Source organism: Stenella coeruleoalba (genome assembly GCF_951394435.1).
Source record: "Stenella coeruleoalba genome assembly, chromosome: 1".
In the NCBI taxonomy this organism is placed as follows: Eukaryota; Metazoa; Chordata; class Mammalia; order Artiodactyla; family Delphinidae; genus Stenella; species Stenella coeruleoalba.
Genome location: NC_137169.1, coordinates 95,058,228 through 95,082,824, shown reverse-complemented (window position 1 = coordinate 95,082,824; position 24,597 = coordinate 95,058,228). Strand labels below are relative to the sequence as shown.

Sequence of the window (24,597 nt, the reverse complement as noted above, 5' to 3'; positions counted from 1 at the left end):
ATGTTATTGGCCCAACTTCAGGCAGACCAGGATCCGCTTTAAGGTCCTTGTGGATTGTTCTGGGAATGGGAGCGTTGGCTGATTCGGACACGAGCCGCTATGCGGCTTGCGCTCAGCCTGGCCGCTCCTCTTGCCACCTTCCATTGGCCGGGACTGTTTTCAGCTCTTTGCCGCGCACGGGGAGAGCCACGAATCCAACAGCCGTCAGAGCCGGAGGCCCTGCTCGCGACCGCGGACACCCCGAGCGAGGCACCGCCTCGATCCAACAGTCGCGGCTCCTGGGCGGCTGGGGCGGGTCGCAGCCGCTCGCGAGGAGGGACGTGGCAGGGACCGTGGTCCCCCCGCCAAGGTGAGGATGAACACGTAGAAATGGCTTTGGGGAATGCGCCAACATAGGTCGTTAAGAGACACAAAACCGACGTCTTGGAGCCGGGAGCCTAGAGGAATAGGGATGGTCCCCGGGCTGGGCTCTGGACGCCTCGGGCGGAGTAGTGTGCCCCTCGGCCGAGCCGACGGCGCAGGCGCGGAGACCGCATGTGTGGCGGCGGGCGGGTAATGTCAAGTGGCGAGGCGGCGCGTGCGCAGGCGTCAGGGGCGGGGCCCGGAGTTAAACGCAGGCGACGCTCTGCGGGACCCGCTCTTCTCTGCAGTTTCTGCTGGTGGCCGCCGCGCTCTGCTTGTGCATTTGGAGGTACTTCTTACTCGAAGGTAATAGTTGCATAAATGCCTTAACGCTGGCTCGCTTGAGGAGGGTTTCGGAGTTAGATTTAGAGAATAACTCAAAAGTTAGATTGACATGCCTACTTTTTAGACTGAGTTGTAGTTGATAGAGGTGTGTAATAGAGAACTAAAACTTAAATTCAAGGCCAGTAGTGAATTGGATATATGCTGGAGCACCTTTAGTTTATCACTTGCTTAGGACGCTTTTCTCTTTAAATTTCATTTCGACCATGTGTGAAAGAGTAGTTGAAAGCAATTTGAGTGAGGTTGAGGGCTTTAATGAAATAGTCACAACTGATAAAATTGCTCAGTTTGTATCAAACTAATAGTAAAAGGAAAGAATGGGTGTTATTGCATGTGTTTGGCGTGGCGGAAAGTTACTTGCGTGCCCAGCATGCCCAGCTTCCTGAGCCTCTTTGATATTGTCTGAAACAGAACTTCCTGGATAAATTCTGTGGATTAAATGTAAAGAGAAAGAAGAAAGCTTGCTCTCTTCCTTCTCAATGATCTAGGCAGCTATACAGTCCAGGCTTCTCTTCTACAAAAACTGGTATATTGTATTTACAGCCTAGTCGTTGCTGATTCCTAGGGATTGAAGGAGACATATTTATTTTTGTCTCAACGAAACTTGAAAACAATGGCAGAAAACAACATAGAGGTAAGGCTTCCTTTCGTGGCCTGCTGTATGACTTGGAAGAGTCATCCTCGCGATGTACTGTGAGGTACAGTCCTCCCTTCGTATTCCCTGGGGTATTGGTTCTAGGACGCCCCGTGCACACCAAAACTCACGGATGCTCAAGTCCTTTTTACAATATAAAATGGTTATATTACACATGGTTATTGAATACTTGAGATGTGGCTTGAACAGCTGAGGAACGGAACTTCACTTGACTTTAATATTAGTTTTAAAAAATTTCATTATTGGAAAACATTTAATGTTTGGAATAACTTGGGTATGTGAATCTTTTTAAATGTACCTTTTTTTTGAAATTCAAATACAGATCAAGCATTTCTGATTTTATCTTGAAATATTTCAGATATATTGGTTAATATAATTACACCTTCTTAAAAACATTAAAAGTAGGCTATGAGAAGATTGCATATTTCTATTGGACAGCAATGCCCTAGTGCCTTTTGATTTTTTTTTTTTTTTTTTTGCGGTACGCGGGCCTCTCACTGTTGTGGCCTCTCCTGTTGCGGAGCACAGGCTCCGGACGCGCAGGCTCCGGACGCGCAGGCTCAGCGGCCATGGCTCACGGGCCTAGCCGCTCCGCGGCATGTGGGATCTTCCCGGACCGGGGCACGAACCCGTGTCCCCTGCATCGGCAGGCGGACTCTCAACCACTGCGCCACCAGGGAAGCCCCCTACTGCCTTTTGGACTGTATTCCTTTATAAGACTATTATTTAGGAACAGCAGTAACAGCAGTTATGGGTTAATCATGACATTATTTTCTACTGGGGTCATGTCAAGGAAATTTTGACATTTGTAAAAGGCTCTGAATAAGACTATTAAAAAGGAAAACTGCTTAGGACTATTGCAATAAGAGCACTGCAGTAGGGGAGAGGGGTGGGGCCCAAATCCATGCAATAGATGGGGGTGGGGGGGTGGGGGGGATTTATAGCGTATGAGCAGAGTGAGGGAATCAGTGGATGGAAAAGAGAGGAGAACCCCATCAAGGGTATGGGGTTCTTGCTAAACCTACTTGATAGGCTTCTGAAGGTGGGCCAGCTTGATAATACATCGAGGGCAGGGGATGAGGTGTTTGATCAGATACAGATTGGGCAGATATCAAGTGGGGGTGACTTAGCAGGATTCCTGCTAAAACTGGGCCAGGCCACCCAAAGATAGGATAGGGTCCAGGTAGGTGTAGTCAAAAGAGGGCCCATGATTCACTTGCTGTACAGCAGACACTAACACAACATTGTAAAACAAGTCTACTCCAATAAAAATTAATTAAAAAAAAAAAGGCGGCTCAGTCTGACTTCAGTTTGGTTAAGGAGAATCTTTGTCAGTTATAAACAGCTTCTAGCCTCCTGCCGACCTGGACCCCAGGCTTTGGCAGTTCACTCCACTAAAAGTCCCGTGTGGCTAGGAGACTTACAATTGTTTTATTAAGTGCATTCATAAGTAATTTTCTCTTCAGCCGACTCTAGGCTATAGGGAGAATTAGAGCCAGATAATCACTTAAAAGACATGAGAGGAGGCTTAAATGAAATGAAGTGTGGAGGAAGCACAGTGCCACCTGATCTTAGGACTTGAGATGATTTAAGGGCCTATGTATTCTTTGAAGTGGTTGGGGGACATAAAACGTTCTTCTTATTTAATTCCTTAAGTCATGCATGATTAGAACACTTCCCCCTCTCCCCCTTTTATTTTGTTTGTAAACTTTCAGTGCAATAGTGTGGTTGATGGTAATGTTGAAGAAGTCCCCAACAAGAAGATAATTAAGTTTAATCCTCCATTATACAAACAGCGTTACCAATTCGTTAAAAAATTAGTGGAGCAACATCAACCCAAGAAGGTAGGTATTTCTCTTTCCAAACATTTGTTTATAATGCCTTATGTAATGCTTTGTCAAATAAAAAAATCTTAGTAAGGACTTAGCAAGTAAGCAGAGACTATACAAAAAGACTTTTGCAAGGAGGGAAAGGGTTGCATAGGAAGAGCATCTGTCTTAATGAGCAAAAAGGATTTTTCTTTTATAGAAAGGAGGATGAGCGGAAGTGGGATAAAAGGGTGGTATGATTGGATAGTGGAATGTGTGAACCCTGAAACCAGCCTATTTTCTGGGAGGGATCCTTAGCTGAATACAGTCCAATGTTCAGGGGCCTGGAGGGAGGAGAATTTTGGGACAAGTAGTCAAGGTAATCACTCAAGGCAAAGAATGGGAACACTAGGCAGCATCTGTGAGTGTGGGGGAATATGGTACCTTCTGAAAGCCCTTTCTGGAAATACAAAACATAGGTGGATACCTTTAACCTGTTTACCAGGTGCACAGAGCTCCAGTAAAATTCAACATTGCCAGTTTCAGATGTGAAGAAAATCTTGACATTTTACCATTGGATGTGATCTTTATGTGTTCCACGTTTCTAGAGCATTTAGTCCGAACATCAAGCAGACTAGTCTTGTGGACATAGGTCCTGTGGTTCTTTTTAATTAGGTAATAATGGTGGGGGAAAGGCAAGGAGCCCTTGGCATTTATTCGCTTTCCCTTTGTGGCAAAGGTTCATGATCAGTGCTGGCACTGGATTTTGTCTGGGTAACACCTCCCTTCTGTGTCAGTGTTTGGATTTCATAGGACCAAGGGAGCTGGCTAGGCCCAGTGAATATCTGAAGTCTATAGGGTCAGTTACAGGCTAAAGGATGACAGACTTCTTAAGGAAAATGGTGGTTTCTCTCATGAGTTTTGTAAAGTTAAACTCTACAAACTTCTTTTTGCTATGTAGTTTGTAGGTAGTGATGGGGCTCATGTATCCTTAGTATAGTTTCAGTTCAATTCCTGCTTGGAAGAAAATTGGGTATACTGTTTAAAAATTAGTACAGTTCATTGCTTCCTGTGATTTGCTTTCTGAAACTAGATTTTCGTTTTTCAATTCTGTGTTCCCATTCTTCTACCATCCCATAAATGTGCCTGCCTCAAAGAGGAAAATTACTGAATAACCATGGGTGCAACTTAGGTTGCACATCTTTTTGGGTGTGGGTACTTTTAAGCGTCTGTCATGAGTTATCTTCATTTGCCGTTTTCACCTAAAGTGGAGTTCAGAAATATAGGTAACTTACCTGTGGTTAATGAAGACTGTTGTGTGATGAAGAAAACAGATTTAATAAAAATCTTTAAGAATGTGTGAATATATATTAAGGGGATTAGATTAACAAGATCAAGCTATATCCTGGTATATTTGGTGAGCATCCTTTTCTAAATCTTGTTGAAGCTTCTCAGAGACACAGATTCCTCTTAGCACACTTGCCTGTCATGTGTGCTCTCCCTGTGCCAGGCCCCTAGGATATACCTTGATACTTGAGTTAGTTTATTGTCCAGACACTCTAGTAGGTCATGGGAGGTTAACAGGCCTTATTTTTTTCCCCCCAGGTTTACAATGTTTCTGGTTAATTTTCTTTTTGTTTATTTTTTCTACCAAAAAGATACTGTATAATTCTTTTGATACCCACTCCTTCTAGAAAAAAAAACATGCTTGATCATATGTGACTTCTGGCTATAATGTCTTTGAAATAACATTCTTTCTTATCTACAGGTTGCAGACTTGGGGTGTGGTGATGTATGCCTCCTAATGATATTAAAATACCAAAAGTGCATTGAAGAGCTTGTTGGAGTGGATATCAATGAAGGGAGACTTAAATGGAATGGGTAATACTGAGTTTCTAAAATAATTATGCATTAGTCTAAAACTAGTGGCACTTTTTAAAAAAATTAATTCTTATTGGAGTATAGTTGCTTTACGATGTTGTAAAACTAGTGGCACTATTAATTATAGTTAGATGAAGTGGGCTTTTTTTTAATTAAAAAAAATATTTTTTATGGCCAGGCAGCTTGTGGGATCTTAGTTCTGTGACCAGGGATTGAACCTGGGCCCTCAGCAGTGAAAGCGCAGAGTCCTAACCACTGGATCGCCAGGGAATTCCCAGATAAAGTGGTGTTTTTTTGAACTTATTTTTTTATACAGCAGGTTCTTATCTATTTTATACATATTATTGTATATATGTCAATCCCAATCTCCCAATTCATCACACCACCACGACCCCCCTGCCACTTTCCCCGCCTTGGTGTCCATAACGTTTCTTCTCTACACTCAGATGAAGTGTTTTTTATACAAGTTCTTTATAACTTGTTTAAAAGGAGGCACTATGAGAGCCCCAGGCTCACCAAATAATGCCTTTACCACGACAGTGATTTGCCTGTATGTTGTGAATAATACCTAGAAGTTTTGCTTCTACCTATGTAGAAAGTATAGCTTCAATTCAGTAATTATAGCAATCAAAGCATTGCAAATTCAATTTCAAACAGCAAAGTCTAATGCTGAACACCAAGATAACTTATAGCAGCGGATTTAAATTGCCACAACACTGGGGTAGAAGCCCGAGGCCTCCTTCAGTTTGAATGAGTCTCACTCATATATGACTTCCACAGATTGTTTTAAGAATGTTTTTCTTCTAAAGAACAAAAAATTGAAAATCACTGATCCAAAGTGAGGTGAGAGAACCAAAAGTATTAATAATGAGAGGAATATCAAATATTAAAAATCTTATTCTCATTGGCCATTCAATGCCCTATGAGATAATTCAAAAAGAGTCATGTACCACAATGTTCATTGCAGCACTATTTACAATAGCCAGGACATGGAAGCAACCTAAATGTCCATCGACAGATGAATGGATAAAAAAGATGTGGCACATATATGCAATGGATTATTACTCAAGCCACAAAAAGAAACGAAATTGAGTTATTTGTAGTGAAGAGGATGGACCTAGAGTCTGTCATACAGAGTGAAGTAAGTCAGAAGAGAAAAACAAATACTGTATGCTAACGCATATATGTGGAATCCAAAAAAAAAAAAAAAAGGTACTGATGAACCTAGTGGCAGGGCAGGAATAAAGGCACAGACATAGAAAATGGACTTGAGGACAAAGGGGGCTGGGGGGGGAAGGGGAAGCTGGGGCAAAGTGAGAGTAGCATTGACATATACACACTACCAATTGTAAAACAGATAGCTAGTGGGAAGCAGCCGCATAGCACAGGGAGATCAGCTCAGGAGGGGTGGGATAGGGAGGGTGGGATAGGGAGGGAGGGAGGGAGGGAGGGGATATGGGGATATATGTATATGTATAGCTGATTCACTTTGTTGTACAACAGAAACTAACACAACATCGTGAAGCAATTATACTCCAATAAAGATGTATTAAAAAAATGCCCTATGAGAGAGGAAGTGACCCTATGACCTTGTGCTTAATACAGCAAGTCATGGAAACAGGCCATGTCAGACTTACCAATGTAAGCAGATCAGTTATCAGAGGATCAGAGTTTCTGTAGCTGGTAAGATATTCCAAATAGATCATGTGTGTTCAAATGTTCCTTCTGCAATAATGCTTCTGCAGGTCTAGGCTGTCCCCATGCATGGGGGATCATCTGGATCCTCGAGAGCTGGATTTAGTTATTACCTTGTATCACGGTTCTGTTTTGGAGAAAGACTGTCGTTTGCTTGGATTTGATTTGGTAGCATGTATTGAATTGTAAGTATTAAACTGATTCTTACTGTATACATTCATTTGAAAAATTGGAATGAATTAGTCTCAGTAATTTAGTGTCCTAAATATTTGTCATAATCTGAGTTATTTGTAAATAAAATTGCTTGTCAGCTGGGATTGGCTTTTTACTGGCCCTTTTCAACTTTTTGTTTGGAAATGATTTCAAGTTTATAGGTAAGATGCAAAATGTATAAAGCACTAGGAACACCCATATCCTTTATCCTGATTCACAGATTAACATTTTCTTTATTTTATCTTGTGTATATGTGCTCTCCTGCTGTCTCCCTCTCCCTCCACACATTTTTTTTTTCTGAACCATTTAAGGTTCAGAAAATGGGTAGGTTTTACCCAAGTTTTACCAAAGGGTAGGTTTTACCCTTTGCCCTTAATAAATTCAGTATTAAATAACCAATTCCTGTTTTTTTCTTTTCTTTTTTGGCCACGCCTCGGGGCTTGCGGTATCTTGGTTCCCCGACCCTGGATTGAACCCCGTGAAAGCTCTGAGTCCTAACCACTGGACCACCAGGGAATTCCCCAGTTCCTTTTATTTATTTTTACTTTTAAAATTTATTTATTTACTTATGGCTGTGTTGGGTCTTTGCTGTTGTGCGCGGGCTTTCTCTAGTTGCGGCGAGCGGGGGCTACTCTTCGTTGTGGTACGGTGGCTTCTCTTGTCGTGGAGCATGGGCTCTAGGCACGCGGGCTCAGTAGTTGTGGCTCGCGGGCTCTAGAGCGCAGGCTCAGTAGTTGTGGCGCACGGGCTTAGTTGCTCCGTGGCATGTGGGATCTTCCCGGACCAGGGCTCGAACCCATGTCCCCTGCATTGACAGGCGGATTCTTAACCCCTGTGCCACCAGGGAAGCCCTTCCCTTTATTTTTAATAAGAATATTTTTCATTTTTGGCTTTTAATGATTAGACTCAGGCTATGCATTCCTGGAACACAGTAGAGCACTGAAGATGTTATTTGGATCCTCGGGTCATTCCATCTGGAGGCACCAATATCCGTTTGTCCTTGGGGAGGTTAATTTTGATCTTCCCTGTCAAGGTGTGGTTGCTTAGCTGTACAATTACTACTCCCCCTCATCCCCCTCACCTCTGACAACTGATAAGCAGTCTGGAAACTGTAGACCATACACATATCTTGTCACTCATCCATATTTCCCCCCGCAAATTTCCCTACATTATATGGTGGCAAATGGTTTTTGCAATTTCAGCACTTCTCTATATTTACTAGTCAGTAGCCCTCCCACCTCACTTAATTATCATCAGTATGAACTCATGAATTTCTATTTTTTTAAATGGTTTGTAACTTACTATATTTTGTTGCTCAGATCTTCCCAAGATTGGTCAGTGGGGGTCCCTTCAGGCTGGCTCCTGTGTCCTTGTGATATGTCTGTCCCTTTTTGAGCACTTTATTTCTGGCGTAGCAAGATGTACCGGCTGGTTGTCTACTTTTCCTTCCCAGTCTGCCATTTCTGGTTCCTTTTAATGGGAAATGGTATTCAGAAACCAAGATGTCTCTTAATGACCTTTTAATAGTAGTTAAGGGTCTTATTCTGGGGTCAGTTTACCTGGTATTGTGTTCAGATTTCCAGTTTTTAGTAATGTGTCCTCTAGAGCAGAGTGTTTTCCTTTTGTATTTCCTGTTGTCTGGCACGTAGTAGGTGCCTAATGTTTGAAATTACTTATGGAGAACATTAGAGCATTCGTTGAAGAGCCAAGGAGCAATGATACGTGTCATCGCGTGCAGCCTGGGTCTGAGTTTCCTTTTTAAGGCTGAATATTCCATTGTATGTATCACAGTTTGCTTATCCATTCATCCGTTTACAGCCACCTTTTGGCTATTGTGAATAATGCTGAACCATATTTCTCTTATCTGGTCTGAGAGGTCCATGGTTAGAAGTTGTTTTGCTACATCAATTAGGAAACTACTTGCAAGTGAAGCTAGGTTTACTCATATCTTTCTCACTTACCACTTTAGAATAGAACATTTTGATTCAGAAGATCTGGCGAAGTTTCCTGAAGTCGTATTTGGGTACATGTCTCCAGCCATGATTGTCATCAGCACACCGAACTCTGATTTCAATTCCCTGTTTCCATCTGCAGTCTTCAGAGATTCAGATCACAAATTTGAGTGGAGTAGAATGCAGTTTCAGACCTGGTAAGTTCTTAAGTGTTTTTGTTTTTTTGTGACTGTGCTGGAGTTTTAAACCCTATGAAGTATATCGTATTATCTACAATTTATTTCCTATTTTATTCCCAAAGTGCAACTTAGCATATAATCATTAAGAAACCACCACATTTGGGCGTTATTTTCTCTGTCAGGTCCCACAGGCAGGCACGTGTGGAAAGGGTGTGTGGGCAGCAGGTACCTTTCACGTGAAGGTATCAGGAGTTACCTCCCAGGAGCATGACAGATGGTCATGTTCTGGCATAATTGCAAACCCAAATAGGAGTTGGGATTATAGCCCTTCTGGTTTCCTTGTCCATCCCTGCATACTGCTCCATATTCTGGTGGTTACTGGGAAACTGACACTGTCATTGCCTTAACGCTCTTAACGGAAATAAGCAAACCCCGTGATATGGCATTAGGTGGTGTTGGAGGAATTGCAGCTTGTTTTTTGTCTTGTAATTTTCATGTCCTATTCTACTGGAAATGGTTGTTTAACAATAGTTTGGAAAAATGATTTTTCTCTTTGTTTTGACTTTAGGGCTTTAGACGTGGCCAATCACTACAGTTACTCTGTGGAGTTTACTGGTGTGGGAGAACCACCAGCAGGAGCTGAGGATGTTGGATGTTGTACCCAGATAGGGGTCTTCCGGAAAATAGCAAAGGCACCTGAATCTGCTGTTTTGGAGCAGCATGGCGAACATGTTTATGAAGTTGTGAGTATTCTTTGTGGCTCTGAGAGCAAGTTCATTTATTGGGATGGTGAAATGAGTCCCTACTATAGAGAAGTGTAAATGACCTTTTTTGAGGAGAATCCCGTGCCCCACAGTGTCTCCAAGCATGTTACAGAGAATGATCTGCTGTTGTCTTAGAAATACTTCCAGGCTGTTTGCTCCAGCAAACCACCCTCCCGCTTTTGTAATCTGTTAGGATTAGCAGTTTCTGGTTTTGGGAGGTATGTATGATGAAGAATATGGTGGGGCTTCCCTGGTGGCGCAGTGGTTGAGAGTCTGCCTGCTAATGCAGGGGACACGGGTTTGTGCCCCGGTCCGGGAAGATCCCACATGCCGTAGAGCGGTTGGGCCCGTGAGCCATGGCCACTGAGCCTGCGCGTCCGGAGCCTGTGCTCCGCAACGGGAGAGGCCACAACGGTGGGAGGCCTGCGTACTGCAAAAAAAAAAAAAAAAAAAAAAAAGAATATGGTGAAGAGTGTCTATGTCAATAGTTCTGGACTCCCATTATAATTGTAGCATTCACAAAGGGTAGGGTTTGACATGTACATATGCTTAATCTGTACATAGTTAATTCTAATGTGGTAACAGGTTACTAGTGGTTTTGAAAATTTTCTTCTATTCCCAGTCTTTTGCATTTTTTTCTCTTCAGATTTATACGACCTCATACCCGAGTTTACAGCAAATGGATTACTGTAGACGTGTAGTGACTTATCTAGTGTACCGAGAGGTGAACAGAATGAAACGGAGATATCAAGTGAGTCTGAGACAGCATGAACTGGAACCTGAGTCTGCAGACACTGGCAACCCAACAAGAAAATTCATCTCAGACCCTCCAGTTCCAGTACTCACAGAGGCAGACAAAGCCATGGAGATGATTCCCCAACCCTTCTGTATTGGAGATAAGTTTTACGTACCCCTGGAGAGAATCATTGCTTATCCCAGGCTGGGGCACATATGTGGTAATGTAGAGAAGCTGAGAGAGTTTCTTGCTGATGTAGTAGAACTGAACTGCGATGGTTCTGCAGTGAAGGTTGATTTGCATGATTGTGGTGACTACTGAGCCTTCTTTATTTCCTGACATTCAGGGTCTTAGCAATAATTGGGCTCATTTAGAATTTAAACTTTGTGCAGCCATAATTCAGGTAACTTTTAATTTAAAAATCACCTAACTTTCTTTTTCTTGTGTGTTGAATGTGACATTAAAGAGTTTTTAAAGAAAACTGGATTATCTAATAGTGTTTAAAATCTTTTCCTAGGGGTAGAGTAACTTTAAAACTTCTACCTACTCTGGGCTAAATTCTAACCTGTAATACTTAGCCTAAAACACATACAAAACAGGAATGCAGGTATTTGAAAGGAACAAAACTTCATAATTAAAACATTGCCTGTGTTTTTTTTTTTTTTTACGGTACGTGGGCCTCTCACTGTTGTGGCCTCTCCCGTTGTGGAGCACAGGCTCCGGACGCACAGGTGCAGCGGCCATGGCTCACGGGCCCAGCCGCTCTGCGGCATGTGGGATCCTCCCAGACTGGGACACGAACCCGTGTCCCCTGCATCGGCAGGCAGATTCTTAACCACTGCACCACCAGGGAAGTCCTGGAAGAAATGTTTTACATAATTTAAAAATCTTTTCATTGATGGAATTTAAAGCAAACTTTGCACCGCACAGCTTGAGGGATCTTAGTTCCCTGACCAGGGACTGAACCCGAGCCCTTGGCAGTGAGAGTGGGGAGTCCTAACCAGTGGACCACCAGGGAATTCCCTAAACGTTGTAGACTTTAAACTTTTTCCTTAATGCCTGCCATTGGGAACACCACTGAGAACTTCCTGACTCTCAAATTCACTGCTTTTCTTAGAGAGTCCACCATTCCTCATAGAATTCCAGTGGATAAAATATCTATTCGGATATCAATTATTTCACTTATATGGTATTATACATTTTGATGCAGCTTTATCATTAGTAATATATTTTATAAATTCACTTCCAACTATTTGTACTCCATTCTTTTTAATGATTACATCTGCTTCTTTTTTTTTTTTTTTTTTTTTAGCAGTACGTGGGCCTCTCACTGTTGTGGCCTCTCCCGTTGTGGAGCACAGGCTCCGGACGCACAGCCTCAGCAGCCATGGCTCACGGGCCCAGCCGCTCCGTGGCACGTGGGATTTTCCCAGACTGGGGCACGAACTTGTGTCCCCTGCATCGGCAGGCGGACTCTCAACTACTGCGCCACCAGGGAAGCCCACATCTGCTTCTTTTTTTGAAGTAAAGAAAAGGGTGGAATTTAATCTTTATTTACAGGGCACTGCAAGATATGAAATTACACATAGAAATAAGAAACCCGTTGAGAGGAGAAGCTCCATACAGTATGTACAGTTTAGAACTGTTCAAGTATAGTTTCTTTGTAAAAAGTGCTACAATAACAAACCATGTATAAAAAGAGTTCTTAGTAGAGAAACAGTAAGACAAACTTCTACCAAACACAGTACACAACAAACAACTTAATGCCTCAGGTGTACAGTCTAAAAGTTGAAGGTCCCAGCAGTGCCATCCTGAACTTGGAACATAAACCCTTCAGAGGTAGTTGCTGGCACAACATTTTGGTCTACCTCTTCCTCCACAGAGAAATACGTCTCAATCAAGTTTAATGAAGCTTTGTACACAGACTCATTTTCATGGTTTTGTAGAGCTTCAATTTTGTCCAAACCTCCACATTCTTCAATCATTATACTAAGTTTCTCAGTTTCACCTAGTTTCTCAGCAGCCTGAAAGATATTTGAAATGGCATCCAGAGTAACCAGAATAATTTTGGTGTCTTTCGCAGTTAGGAGGTTCATCAACGGCTCTATTACGCCACAATGAACAAGGTATACGATCTGCTCAACTGTTCCGCCACGTGTATAGTTTGGTCACAGCCCATATAGCTTCCTTCTGTGCCTTAAAGTCTGCCTTAGAGAGAACGCCAACAAGGAACGGGACTAATCTATGATGTACAGCTTGTTTTATTTGGTCCTGGCGGCCAGCCATGATGTTTGACATTGTCCACGTAGCTTCCTTCTGAGTATTTGTTTTGGAGTTTGTTCGCAGGCTGGGAAAGATGGCAAGTGCTCCTGCATCTGTTACAACTTGAGTCTGTTCATCTGTCCCAGTGACGATATTGTCTATGGCTCTGCGCGGGAGTCACGATTGGCAATTCTGTAGCTCCTAAAAGCTTCAGAAGTTGGGGTACAACCCCGGTTTTCACAACCATTTCAATCTGTTCATTTGGACCATTGGTAAGGTAGGAAACAGACCAGCAGGTATCAGCTAAAACTTCTGGATCATCGTGATGCAGGAGACGAACTAAAGTAGGAAGAACTTGCTCAACAGCGTCTAAGGGGGGTGGTGCAGGATTCTTGTTAGGACGAAGATTTGAAAGTGTCCAGGTGAGATTACGTAAGTAACCATGTGCTAAAGATGACAAATCAGGAACCTCCAGGAGTGCCAACAGCGGGTCAACTGCACCATACTTGATAACCAAGTCTCAGAAAACCAAGCCATCACCTACAATGTTTCCTAGAGCCCACAGAGCTTGTTCACTGATGTGAGCGTGGGGAGATGCCAACAGAGAAATGAATGCTGGGATAGCACCTCCATCTACCACAGCCTTGGTCTGTTCTGATGTCCCGGAAGCAATGTTAGTGAGGGCCCAAGAAGATTCAAACTGAATGGGACTACAGTCAGTTCTGCCCAAGCAGGACACAAATTTTGGAATCAAACCCGCCCGGATTATGTTGTCTATGGGGGGCTGTTTTTTCCTAGAAAGCAGTTTCCTAGCAGCTTGAGTAGCTTGGAGCTGGCTTTCCAAGTTGTTGCTACTTATGCCTTTGACAGTGTCATCAACAGACCAATTTACAGTGCCCTGGTTGTTGTGGTTTTCCTGCAGTGGAGAAGCAGCATCATCTGGAAAAGAGCTGACATTTCTCCTTTTCAGCATCTGATCACCCTTCTTAGCTTTCCTGAGCCCCACATTAACTTCTATTCGGCGCTGCCTCATTTCTGTACTGTCTTTCCCCTTGTTCTTGAATCTGTTAAGGCGGGCGGCTGGTGAATTAGCATTCTCATTGGTGGACATGGTTATGAGACAAAGGGAGAAAGCTACACAGCCAGTTCAAGCTTCCACAAGAGGCAGCTCGGCTGCCCTCAAAACATCCACCACGGTCAGCCCTACATCTCCTTTTTAATAAACGGTAATAGTAATTCAAGTTCATGCTAAAAACCCAGACTGCTCATAAGGATGTAAAGAAGAAATTAAATCTCCCTCAACAGTTTGCCCCCAACCCTTCCATTTCACTTCCTAGAAAGGTATTAAAGGTTTCTCGTTCCCAGTTAAGTACAAGTAAATTCCAATTTTGCAAGAACTAGTGGCCTTTTGGGGGGCAGGCTGTTGCATTTTTTTGGAAAACCACCTGAATGGGCCACAGTTTTGTAACTACAAAGGCCTTACGAATAGCGAACTTGGCTCCAAGGAGTTAAAGTGCACTGTATGACGATGAAAAATGTGGTTCTGTAAGGGGGAAGAGTTTTAGCTGCAGATTTTTGTGGGAAAATTACCACCACTGGCACCACCATGGCCCACCCACCAGAGCAGGTTGAAATTTGTGTTGCCAGGTATTAGGTGGAACTTCCCTCCCCCTTGTTCTGAGTAAGATTTGCCTGTAATTCCTATTTCCACGGTCTGGGCAATTCCAAAACCCCTTTAAGAATTTCTGAGAAGCTCACAGGACTTCGCTGGTGGCGCAGTGGTTAAGAATCCGCCTGCTAGTGCAGGGGACACGGGTTCGAGCCCTGGTCCGGGAAGATCCCACATGCCGTGGAGCAACTAAACCCGTGTGCCACAACTACGGAGCCTGTGCTCTAGAGCCCATGACACACAACTATTGAGCCTGCGTGCTGCAACTACTGAAACCCATGTGCCCAGAGCCTGTGCTCTGCAATGAGAAGCCACCACAACGAGGAGCCTGTGCACCACAATGAAGAAAGCCCGAAGACCCAACACAGCCAAAAATAAATAAATATAAAAAAAGAATTTCTGAGAAGCTCACAGCACTCCTTCTGGTGCAATTGCCACACAACTGACACGTGAAATCCCTTCAGTGTCTCCACAAGACTCACAGAGCACTTCTACACAGCACCAGTCTCCACATCCTTCCCTTAGCTTCTCACCTCCCCACCCTCTCTTGCCTTTCTAACCCTCCTGTCTACAGCATACCCAGCAGTTCAGCTCTCTTTAAAGTATTGCTCTCAAGCCCCTGGGGCTCATTTCTGTCAGGAAATTATTCCAAATGAAATTAACGCCCTCAGCTAGAGTTTAGGTGCCAACAAAATCACCTCATTACAGCTGGTACTGTGGAGACTGAGCTGAGCAGCTGTAGACTGGAGGTCAGGGACTAAGCACTGCCACCAGTGCCACGGTGGAATCTTGATTATATGTTCATGGAAGATGCAGGTGTTAACTATGGTCACCATGATTTATCATTGAATACGGTGCACATCTTTGGGGATATCCTGAAATAGGGAACATTTAAGAGTATTGGTGAGATCTAGCAAGCCAGCTTGTAGGAGCTGGAAGTCAAGTTGGTACAGTAAATGTTAATTTCACCTCTTTTGTGACTAGTTTTTGAAGCCAGGGGAAGGCTAGTTATACACCTGTCTTTTGAAAGTTAACTGTCAAGGGCCTCTGCCCATTTATCTGTTGGTTTCTAAGTTCCTGTCAAACTGTATGTACTCTGTGCCAGCATGGCTGCAGTTATTGGTACCTACTCCATTTCATCCTGTATGCTGTGACCCTACCTGGAACTAGTCAAATTAAACTCTGGTCATTCTATTCTTACCTGGAAACACTGCATTGCTCCCTACTTTCACACCTCATCCTTGACTCAGATACTTTGCTTTCATTGAATAGGCTGTGTTTTCCCATTGCTATGTCTTTGTCCAGCCCTGCCCCTCTGTCTGGAATCCCTTTATCATGCTGATCACCCAGTCTCTTCTAGGAGGAATCATCATATCACTGAACTTACAGCATCTTTCATTAATCCCATACTAAAAACAATTTTGCCTTATTTAAGCAAAGTATGCAATGCTTTAAAATCTTTTTAAGTATTTCAAATTTTTAAAATTTAGTACTGAAAAAATATAAAATATGTTTTTCCTTTAGTCTTAATTCCAAAGAATATAGGCAAAAGAAGAGCCAGACACAGGATCATGTGGGAGAGGTAGATTTGAACTGAATCATTGAAGTTCAGTACCAGAAGGTGGCACACTTTTCCCACTTAAATGCATTCATTTGCTTTGAGGACTCCCTGATATAAATAAGATGCAAAAAAAAAAAAAAAAAAAAGCCTAGTTGGGCTTCCCTGGTGGCACAGTGGTTGAGAGTCCGCCTGCCGATGCAGGGGATGCGGGTTCGTGCCCCAGTCCGGGAAGATCCCACATGCCGCGGAGCAGCTGGGCCCATGCGCCATAGCTGCTGAGCCTGCGCGCCTGGAGCCTGTGCTCTGCAACGGGAGAGGCCACAGCAGTGACAGGCCCGCGTACCACATAAAAAAAAAAAAAAAAAAAAAAAAATCCTAGTTATGCCCATTTTCTTTAGAGGTTTGAAACTCTTTGCCAAGCATACGCAGGAAACTCACTGCTGAAATGGTTTAAAGATCTAGTGGTGAAGTCAATTTCTTAAGAGAAATGACTAAGGAGATATCTCAACCTAGCTGAGCTGTAATTGCATAGGAATGGGGTCTAAACTAATTCATACAGGATGGTCTCAGACGTTTCCTTATTAGGTTTGAGATCACTGACCCAGGAAATGTCTAAATTTAAGGCTTTTCTGTATGTTTCCTAAATTTGTGTTACATCTTGTGTAATGTGTGATGGATTAGCTCCATCAAAGATTTCATATCATGCAAATGGAAAGAAAGGTTTCATCTCCTTAAATGTACAGCAACCAGGTATGTGCTATGTATGTTCAGGAAGGAAAAGGTAAACTAAGGTAAAGGAAGGGAGAGGATGTAGGGAGGAAGGGAGAAAAAACACTAGGTGTTGAAGAAAGATGGGTTAAGTCATAAGAAGGCTGGGCCTGGGAACCTCATGCCTGAGACGTGGGCAAGGTCTGAGGGGACAGGACACAAACATATGGATTGGAATAATATTGTTAAAATTACCACACTACACAAGGCAATCTTCAGACCCAATGCAATTCCTATCAAAATACCAAGGACAGGGACTTCCCTGTGGTCCAGTGGTTAAGACTCTGTGCTTCCACTACAGGGGGCATGGGTTTGATCCCTGGTCAGGGAACTAAGATCCTGCATGCCATGTGGCACCACCAAAACAAAACAAAACAAAACAACAACCTCCCTCAAAAAAAACCCCAAACAACCAACCAAGGACATTAGTCACAGAACTAGAACAAAAATGTAAAAATTTGTATGGAAACACAAAAGACCCAGAATTGCCAAAACAATCCTGAGGAAAAAGAGCAAAGCTGGAGGCATAACCTTTCCAGACTTCAGACTATACTACAAAGCTACAGTAATCAAAATAGTGTGATATTGGCATGAAAACACACAAACAGATTAAGGGAACAGAATACAGAGTCCAGAGATAAACCCACACACCTATGCTCAATTAACCTATGACAAAGGAGGTAAGAATATATGATGGAGAAAAGACAGTCTCTTCAACAAGTGGTGTGTGAAAGCTGGACAGCTTATCTATCAACCAATGAAATTAGAACTCCCTCACACCATGTACAAAGATAAACTCAAAATGGTTTAAGGATCTAAATATAAGAAACGATGCCATAAAACTCCTAGAAGAGAACATAGGTAAAACATTCTCTGACATAAATCATAGCAATGTTTTCTTAGGTCAGTCTACCAAGGCAATAGAAATAAAAGCAAAAATAAACAAATGGGACCTAATCAAATGTAAAAGCTTATGCACAGCAGAGGAAACCATCAATGAAAGGACAACCTACGAATGGGAGAAAATATTTGCAAATGATATGACTGATAAGGGGTTAATATCCAACATATATAAAGAGCTCATAAAACTCAACATCAAAAAAACCCCAAACAACCTGGTTAAAAAATGGACAGAAGACCTGAATAGATGTTTTCCCAAAGAAGATATACAGATGGCCAAGAGGCACATGAAAAGGTGCTCAACGTTGCTAATCATCAGAGAAATGCAAATCAAAACCACAATGAGATACCACCTCACACTTGTCAGAATGGCTATCATCAAGAACACAAATAACAAATACTGGAGGGAATGTATAAAAGGGAACCCTCGTACACTATTGGTGGGAATGTAAATTAGTGCAGCCACAGTGGGAAACAGTATGACAGTTTCTCAAAAAACTAAAAATAGAAATACCATACGACCCAGCAATTCCACTCTTGGGTATATATATATACGAAAAAAATGAAAACACTAATTTGAAAAGATAAATGCACCCCAATGTTCAAAGCAGCATTATTTACAGTTGCCAAGACATGGAAGCAGCCCAAGTGCCCATCAACAGATGAATGGATAAAAAAGACATGGTATATATATAGACAATGGAATACTACTCAGCCATAAAAAATGAAATCTTGCCATTTGCAACAACATGGATGTACTTGGAGGGTATCATGCTAAGTGAAGTAAGTCAGACAGAGAAAGACAAATACTGTATGATATGACTTATATGTGGAATCTAAAAAATAAACTAGTGAATATAACAAAGAAACAAACTTACAGAGAACAGACTAGTGGTTACCAGAGGGGAGAGGAAGGGGGAGGGGCAAGACAGGGGTAGGGGATTAAAATGTACAAACTATTAAGTATAAAATAAACTACAAGGATATATTGTACAACATAGGGAATATAGCCAATATTTTATAATAACTATAAATGGAGTATAAGCTTTAAAAACTGTGAATCACTATGTTGTACACCTGTAACTTATGTAATATTGTACATCAACTATATTGAAAAGTCTGAGGGGACAGATCAGAGGCTCCTGCTAGGTTCTGCTGTGATCGGCACAAAGTTGTCCCAGATGATCCCGTACAATCCTGTGTACTGGGGAGGAGGTTTGAGGGTTTCCCCTAGAGTGGCCATAACCCCACCCTGCTTCTGCCAGCAAGTGGGGTACTTTCTCCTTAACTTATGTAACCTTTCTTAATCTTCACTGTCCAGGGAAATCATGACAATCTACATAGAAAGATCAGGTTCAAACTCATATTGAACCATAGTTCTTTATTAACTTGAAGTTGCTGCTGTAATTTGAATATCAGCAGAGAGAATTTGTTGGCATTGTTTTTCCGCTCTGTGAGGACATTCTAGTCAAAAGGAAAAGCAGTCTGTACAAGGGTGTGGTGATTATGAGTATCATTTAAGTCATGATTTTAACCTCTAATAGTGCCACATTTATTGACCATCTTCCATATGTCTAACACTAGAATTAAGGTATGTATGTAGATGTTACAAAAAGACAAATTTTTGGCTTGATCAAACACTGAGTGCCTACGGCATATTCCTTACATTACCTTTTGTGTTCTTCATCACAACCCAAAAGAGTTGGTGGTATTATCACCATCTTAGATTAGAAAACAGGTTCAGAGATGAGTTTGAATTCAGACTCAGGTCTGTCTTACTCCAAAGTCCATGCCCACAGGATGGCAGGGGCTGCCTCAGGTCTCAGAGAAAAGTCTTTCACTGGAGGCGTTCAAGCCTGTAAACTGGCTATACTACCTGGTCATAAATAAAGGGAAGCCCTCAGGGAGGAGTTACATGCTGGCCTTTTCCCTTCGGTTTTCTTTCCTTGGCAAGCAACTGATAGATTTCTGACAGAATCTTAACTGAATTTTTTTTTTTTTTTCGGTACGTGGGCCTCTCACTGTTGTGGCCGCTCCCGTTGCGGAGCACAGGCTCCGGACGCGCAGGCTCAGCGGCCATGGCTCACGGGCCCAGCTGCTCCGCGGCACGTGGGATCCTCCCAGACCGGGGCACGAACCCGTGTTCCCCACAGCGGCAGGTGGACTCCCAACCACTGCGCCACCAGGGAAGCACCTTAACTGAAAATTTAAAGTATAAACGACATTCTAAAGTTAAAGATATGATTTTTATTGAACATGTATAAGATTCACCTTTACATTACTCAAATATTTTACAATAAAAAAATTTGGCGAAGAAAAGGAAAAAATTTCCTGGATTAATAGCTGGGAGGTTAAAATAAAGAAATATATAAATATGAAGGTCATTCTCCATGTATTAGAGATTAGAATACTAATGGAATCACTTCAATAAAAATTTTTTCATAAACATTTACATGATTACCCACAACTGTATCAATTTCCAGAGGACCAAATAAATGCCTAAGAGGAAGGTGATCCCCCAAGTAAGATGTATTTCCAAAAAAACAAACTGAATATACCGTAAATGTCTTCCTGTATGTGGGATTTGGTCAATGAATATCAGCAAGAGAATTCATTGTTATATTCATAAGATGAACATAAACATTTGTAAATGTGGAGTTTGTTGTCCATGTAAATAAAAAATTTTGCCAGCTTTGTCATATGGAGAGTAGCTAGAGACCACCCACATGACCATTTAAAATATACTGTGTATATACTATCTTCTGAAAAGTCACATATATAAGGGAATAAGGCCTTTATATCTAAAGCAGTCTTAAAACAGGTTAATATAGGCATGTTTCATCCTTTGTATTTTTAGACTTCATCTTCTTTAACATCTCAGCTATTAAGACTATGTACAGTACCTAAGCCAACACATGGGTAACGGCACAACACAATTTCAACTACAGTACTAGGTTACATTAACATGACACACCATCCAAGAGAACTGACCAAGCATAATTTCTGAACTGCCCCAGTTAAAGGTCTGTTAAAATAAAATGCAACCCTGTCATATAAGCCCAGTATCTTTTAGAGCATTATCATATATAATGGAAGCCTAACACTTCAGAGAACTTCAACGAAGTATTTAATAATACCATCAGCTTGAACTTGTAAGGTAGTCTAGTTAGCATGGAAATCTTAAATTCTAAAAATACTTCTGGATGTTTTAATATATTAAAACTCATTGATACCTCAATGTGTGGGTGACTGGAGGCTAGTAGGAGATTTTTTTCCCTTCTAGCAACAAATGGGCTAAGTGGTGGACCTCTGTGGCTCATGGTTTCCATTTAAAAAACCAAAAAGCACATATACAGAAGAATCTAGTTAGGACATCATTACTCTGATAGTATTTTGCTGAAATGGGTTGGTGGACTTTAGGATTCTTGGCCAAGACTTTCTCAGATTATAAGTACCAGTCCAAATTAGTTGTCTGTATACAGAAGCCTTCACCACCACCATCGCAAAGGGGGAGTCAACCATCAGAGTGTAAACTAATGGCCCAGGGCCTTCTCTGCCCTCTGCTACCCTTCACATCCTCTCTAGTCTTGGTCACCAGCACAAGTCACAGGAAGTGGGCTCCTGACTGGTCTCTGTGTTTCCCCCAAACAAGGTATTTAAGACACTTCATTATCTGATCAGAAATACTTAGCTTTAAAAATACCATCAATCTTTTTCTCTAGGGTAAGATTAGAAAAAGAAAATGTTATATATCTGCAAATTCTCCAGGACTAGGTGATTTAAAATTCGACTTTAATATTAAAAAAATAAAATATTTAATATTTAAAAGTTGAAAATTTATTAAGATTTAATTTTTCAGATTTATTTTTGAAACTCAAAATGGAACCAAAAGTAGACTTGGTATTTAATAAGCAGATTTTTTTCAATAGCTATATGGTTAAGATATTACTAGTATATACTCTAAGAAAAACTAGAAAGTAAGACACTTAGGTCCTTTAACAAATATTTTCAAGGACTGTAATGAAATCTGATTGCAAAGTATTATGATAGAACACAAAATAGAATAAAATAAATCCAGACTTTCACTGAAGAAAGCGGACACTGTCATCTTTTTTCTTCCTAATGTTTCTACTTATCAAAACATATGTTATACTTACTAGTACCTTAAGCAAGATGTATCTGGTGGCTGCTCAAATTGTAAAGGCACGATTTTCAAAATCTCTCCACATTTTGTTCTTAAAAAATAATGCTATATCATCTTAAATACCAAGACCCAGTCTTGTATAAAGGTATTGGGCCAAGGGCAGCCAAGGATGAGTAAGATGTGGGCAGTGCCCTAATCACAGCATCTTTTACATATCTGAAAAATGTCCTCACTGAACCTAACTTACAATCTAGTTTTTATTATCACTTTCAAAACTGCAAAATCATCTGCAGAAGTGCCAATAAAAAACATAGCTTAGAAATAATACTTTGAAAATAGAAAAATATGTTTTTAAGACGTCATAATAAATATCTCTCTAAACAATATCTTCACATCTCTATTAAAAACTTTCTTTGATTGTTTTTTTCTTCCCATGATATATAACGAATGGATCAATTCACCTGTTTATTCGCAGACGGCATGTCTTTACCATTAAGGTAATATTTTCCTTGGTTAGACTAAAATGTTCAGGTCAATTTTTTTTCTTCAAAACAAATCTTAAAAAATAAAAAAGCATGACTAATGAGTCAGAAAATCCTATCTTTCAACATTCAAGATATTCTAAAATGGGGTGTTATCTCTTTAAAAAAATATCAGAATCTATTTATAAAAGTAGTATTGAATTAATTTGGAATACCCAATCCTTGAAATATTAAAAAAAAAAACCCTAACATGAACTATTCAAAAATTTTCAAACCTCTAAATCTGGATATTAAAAATAAATTAAAAAAAATAATATATTTTTCCCTCTGACTTTGCCAACATGGAAATATTAGACCAAAGTAATTCTAACACAGCACATTTCTTGGACATGGTTTTGAAAGTAAGGACTGGGAATGACTGGTTCTACAGAATCAATATTTTTCTTCAGTGACTGAGTGATTCCAAGAAAATTAAGATCTTTCCATACAGACACTGTCATGTAAGACCAGAAAAACTCTTAAGGTTTATCTGCTGTGCTATTTAACTGGATCCAGATCAGATATTCTTATTTTAAAAGCTCTATTTGATGTATGTTATATTCTATTCTTGCCTCAAAATAACTAATTTCTGATACAGTAAAGAAGAAAACAGAAAACCATGGGTCCATGTCAGTGATGTCAAGTGGCTGTCCCCTGTCCTTTATCCACTACCTCCTTGGAATAATTTTCAGTTTCATGTAAGCCTGAACTTACAGAGAAAAGGCAGCTCTGTTTCTGACCATATCACAATTTTCCTCCTGTTGTTCTAAATTTTGACTCCTGAAACCATCAGATATTATTCTGTTAACAGAGCTCTTACATTAGGGTGTCTTATGGTAGCCTAACAATATGGAGTCTTAAACTTCGGTCTCTCATATAGTGCTAGTGGGAGTTCTGTAGCTCATCTAATATTAACAAGTAATGATACATACTGCATAATAATAGCATTATACCCATTCACATATCTCAGACTTAAATAACTCACATTTGTTATTCAATTTATGACTAATACATTTAGAATTAAGCATTTTACATGTTTAAAATGTAGTATAACACCTTCCCAAATCACGAACACCCACATTTTATATCAAATATTGCATCAAAAAGAGTGAATGAACTTAGTACAATACCGTGATAGTATAATATGGAAGATTTCCTTCACAGGAATTATATCTATTCTTGGCAAAGCTTATAGAGTTTAAATTATTTTCACTTATTGTCTCTCAAACATAAAATTAAAAAATTAGAGCCCAAATCAGTCAAGCACTTCTGTCACACGTTTTACACTTCAACATTAAAATTATACTCAGATGTATAGTGCTGTTTTTCCCACTGGATGTTTTGAAAAAAAAAAAAGAAGGCTTTTCATTATTATGTGCAGTGACCACAGAAGCTGTGTACCTCTAAGTACACGCAGCACACTGCCCTGATACTACCATTCCGATGTTCCCTGTGGGTGGGTGAGAAAGGAGAGTGGTGGGCACCTTCAGAGAAGAAATCAGTGTTGGCTTTCCTCTTGATAGATGAACATGCCGCATTTTTTTTTAATAGGTTCACTTTCTCATAAGTGCTTGAATAAAGTGCCTTGACAGCTCAACTGACCACATCTTAAACCCCTAGGGAAGCTTCAGTTCACCAGCTTGATTTCTAGCGTTTGATCACAACTTGTTCATAAGCTCCAGACCCCACCCTAAAAGTAGGGAAAAAACAAAACAAAACTTCAAACTTGTGAGCTGTAGTGTTTGAGATTGTTCCACTTAATTTTGTCCCCAAAGAGATAGTGCATTAGGCATTTTCTACTTGATTTGATATCCACAAGGTTTATATTAGATATCACAGAGAGAAAGTACTTGAAGTATTGAATGTTTATCATTGATACACTGGGATTAGTCTAGTCCCTGATCACCTCATACTTATTCCCACAGTAATCTAGTAATGTTTCCAAATTCTTAACTATCAACACACTGTGGCAAACATGTTTATATGTAAATCCAGGAGCATATATTGACTCTAGCAGTTCAGGTCTTGCGCTGACTTAATGGATGATAGTTTTTAGTTGCATTAGTATTGTGGCGTCTTAACGTATTTAACAAGGAAGCGCAAAAATTATTTTAGTCAAATGCAAATGTCTTTATAGGTGGTCAG

At 40.9% G+C, this 24,597-nt stretch overlaps 2 protein-coding genes and 1 pseudogene across 3 annotated transcripts in view; 1 reads left to right on the top strand and 2 right to left on the bottom strand.

Annotated features, from left to right (window-relative positions):
- The first annotated feature begins 1,331 nt into the window (after positions 1–1,331).
- Positions 1,332–11,026, top strand: HENMT1 (HEN methyltransferase 1). The gene is made up of 7 exons (XM_079915927.1): positions 1,332–1,378; positions 3,115–3,243; positions 4,976–5,088; positions 6,834–6,968; positions 8,966–9,145; positions 9,696–9,870; positions 10,538–11,026. Exons 1-7 carry the CDS (start codon positions 1,358–1,360, stop codon positions 10,946–10,948), a joined length of 1,164 nt encoding a protein of 387 aa, XP_079772053.1. The 5' UTR covers positions 1,332–1,357; the 3' UTR covers positions 10,949–11,026.
- Positions 11,027–12,408: 1,382 nt separating this feature from the next.
- On the bottom strand, positions 12,409–14,194 carry LOC307183426 (importin subunit alpha-1-like; annotated as a pseudogene). Its single transcript has one exon. The product of its transcript is annotated as an importin subunit alpha-1-like (transcript).
- A 5,516-nt stretch (positions 14,195–19,710) lies between these two features.
- Positions 19,711–24,597, bottom strand: part of EEIG2 (EEIG family member 2) — a 107,910-nt gene continuing 103,023 nt past the window's right edge. Inside the window, exon 11 of the mRNA XM_079915940.1 lies at positions 19,711–24,142. Within this exon, the coding sequence (XP_079772066.1) occupies positions 24,100–24,142 (43 nt within the window). The 3' untranslated portion in view covers positions 19,711–24,099. The remainder of the gene's footprint in view (positions 24,143–24,597) is intronic.

Excerpts from the sequence above, each read along its gene's own strand:
- HENMT1 (XM_079915927.1), top strand. The coding sequence starts at position 1,358 with ATGGCAGAAAACAACATAGAG. Across the intron at positions 1,379-3,114 it reads TGGCAGAAAACAACATAGAG|TGCAATAGTGTGGTTGATGG; the intron begins GTAAGGCTTCCT and ends GTAAACTTTCAG. Across the intron at positions 9,871-10,537 it reads GCGAACATGTTTATGAAGTT|ATTTATACGACCTCATACCC; the intron begins GTGAGTATTCTT and ends TTTTCTCTTCAG.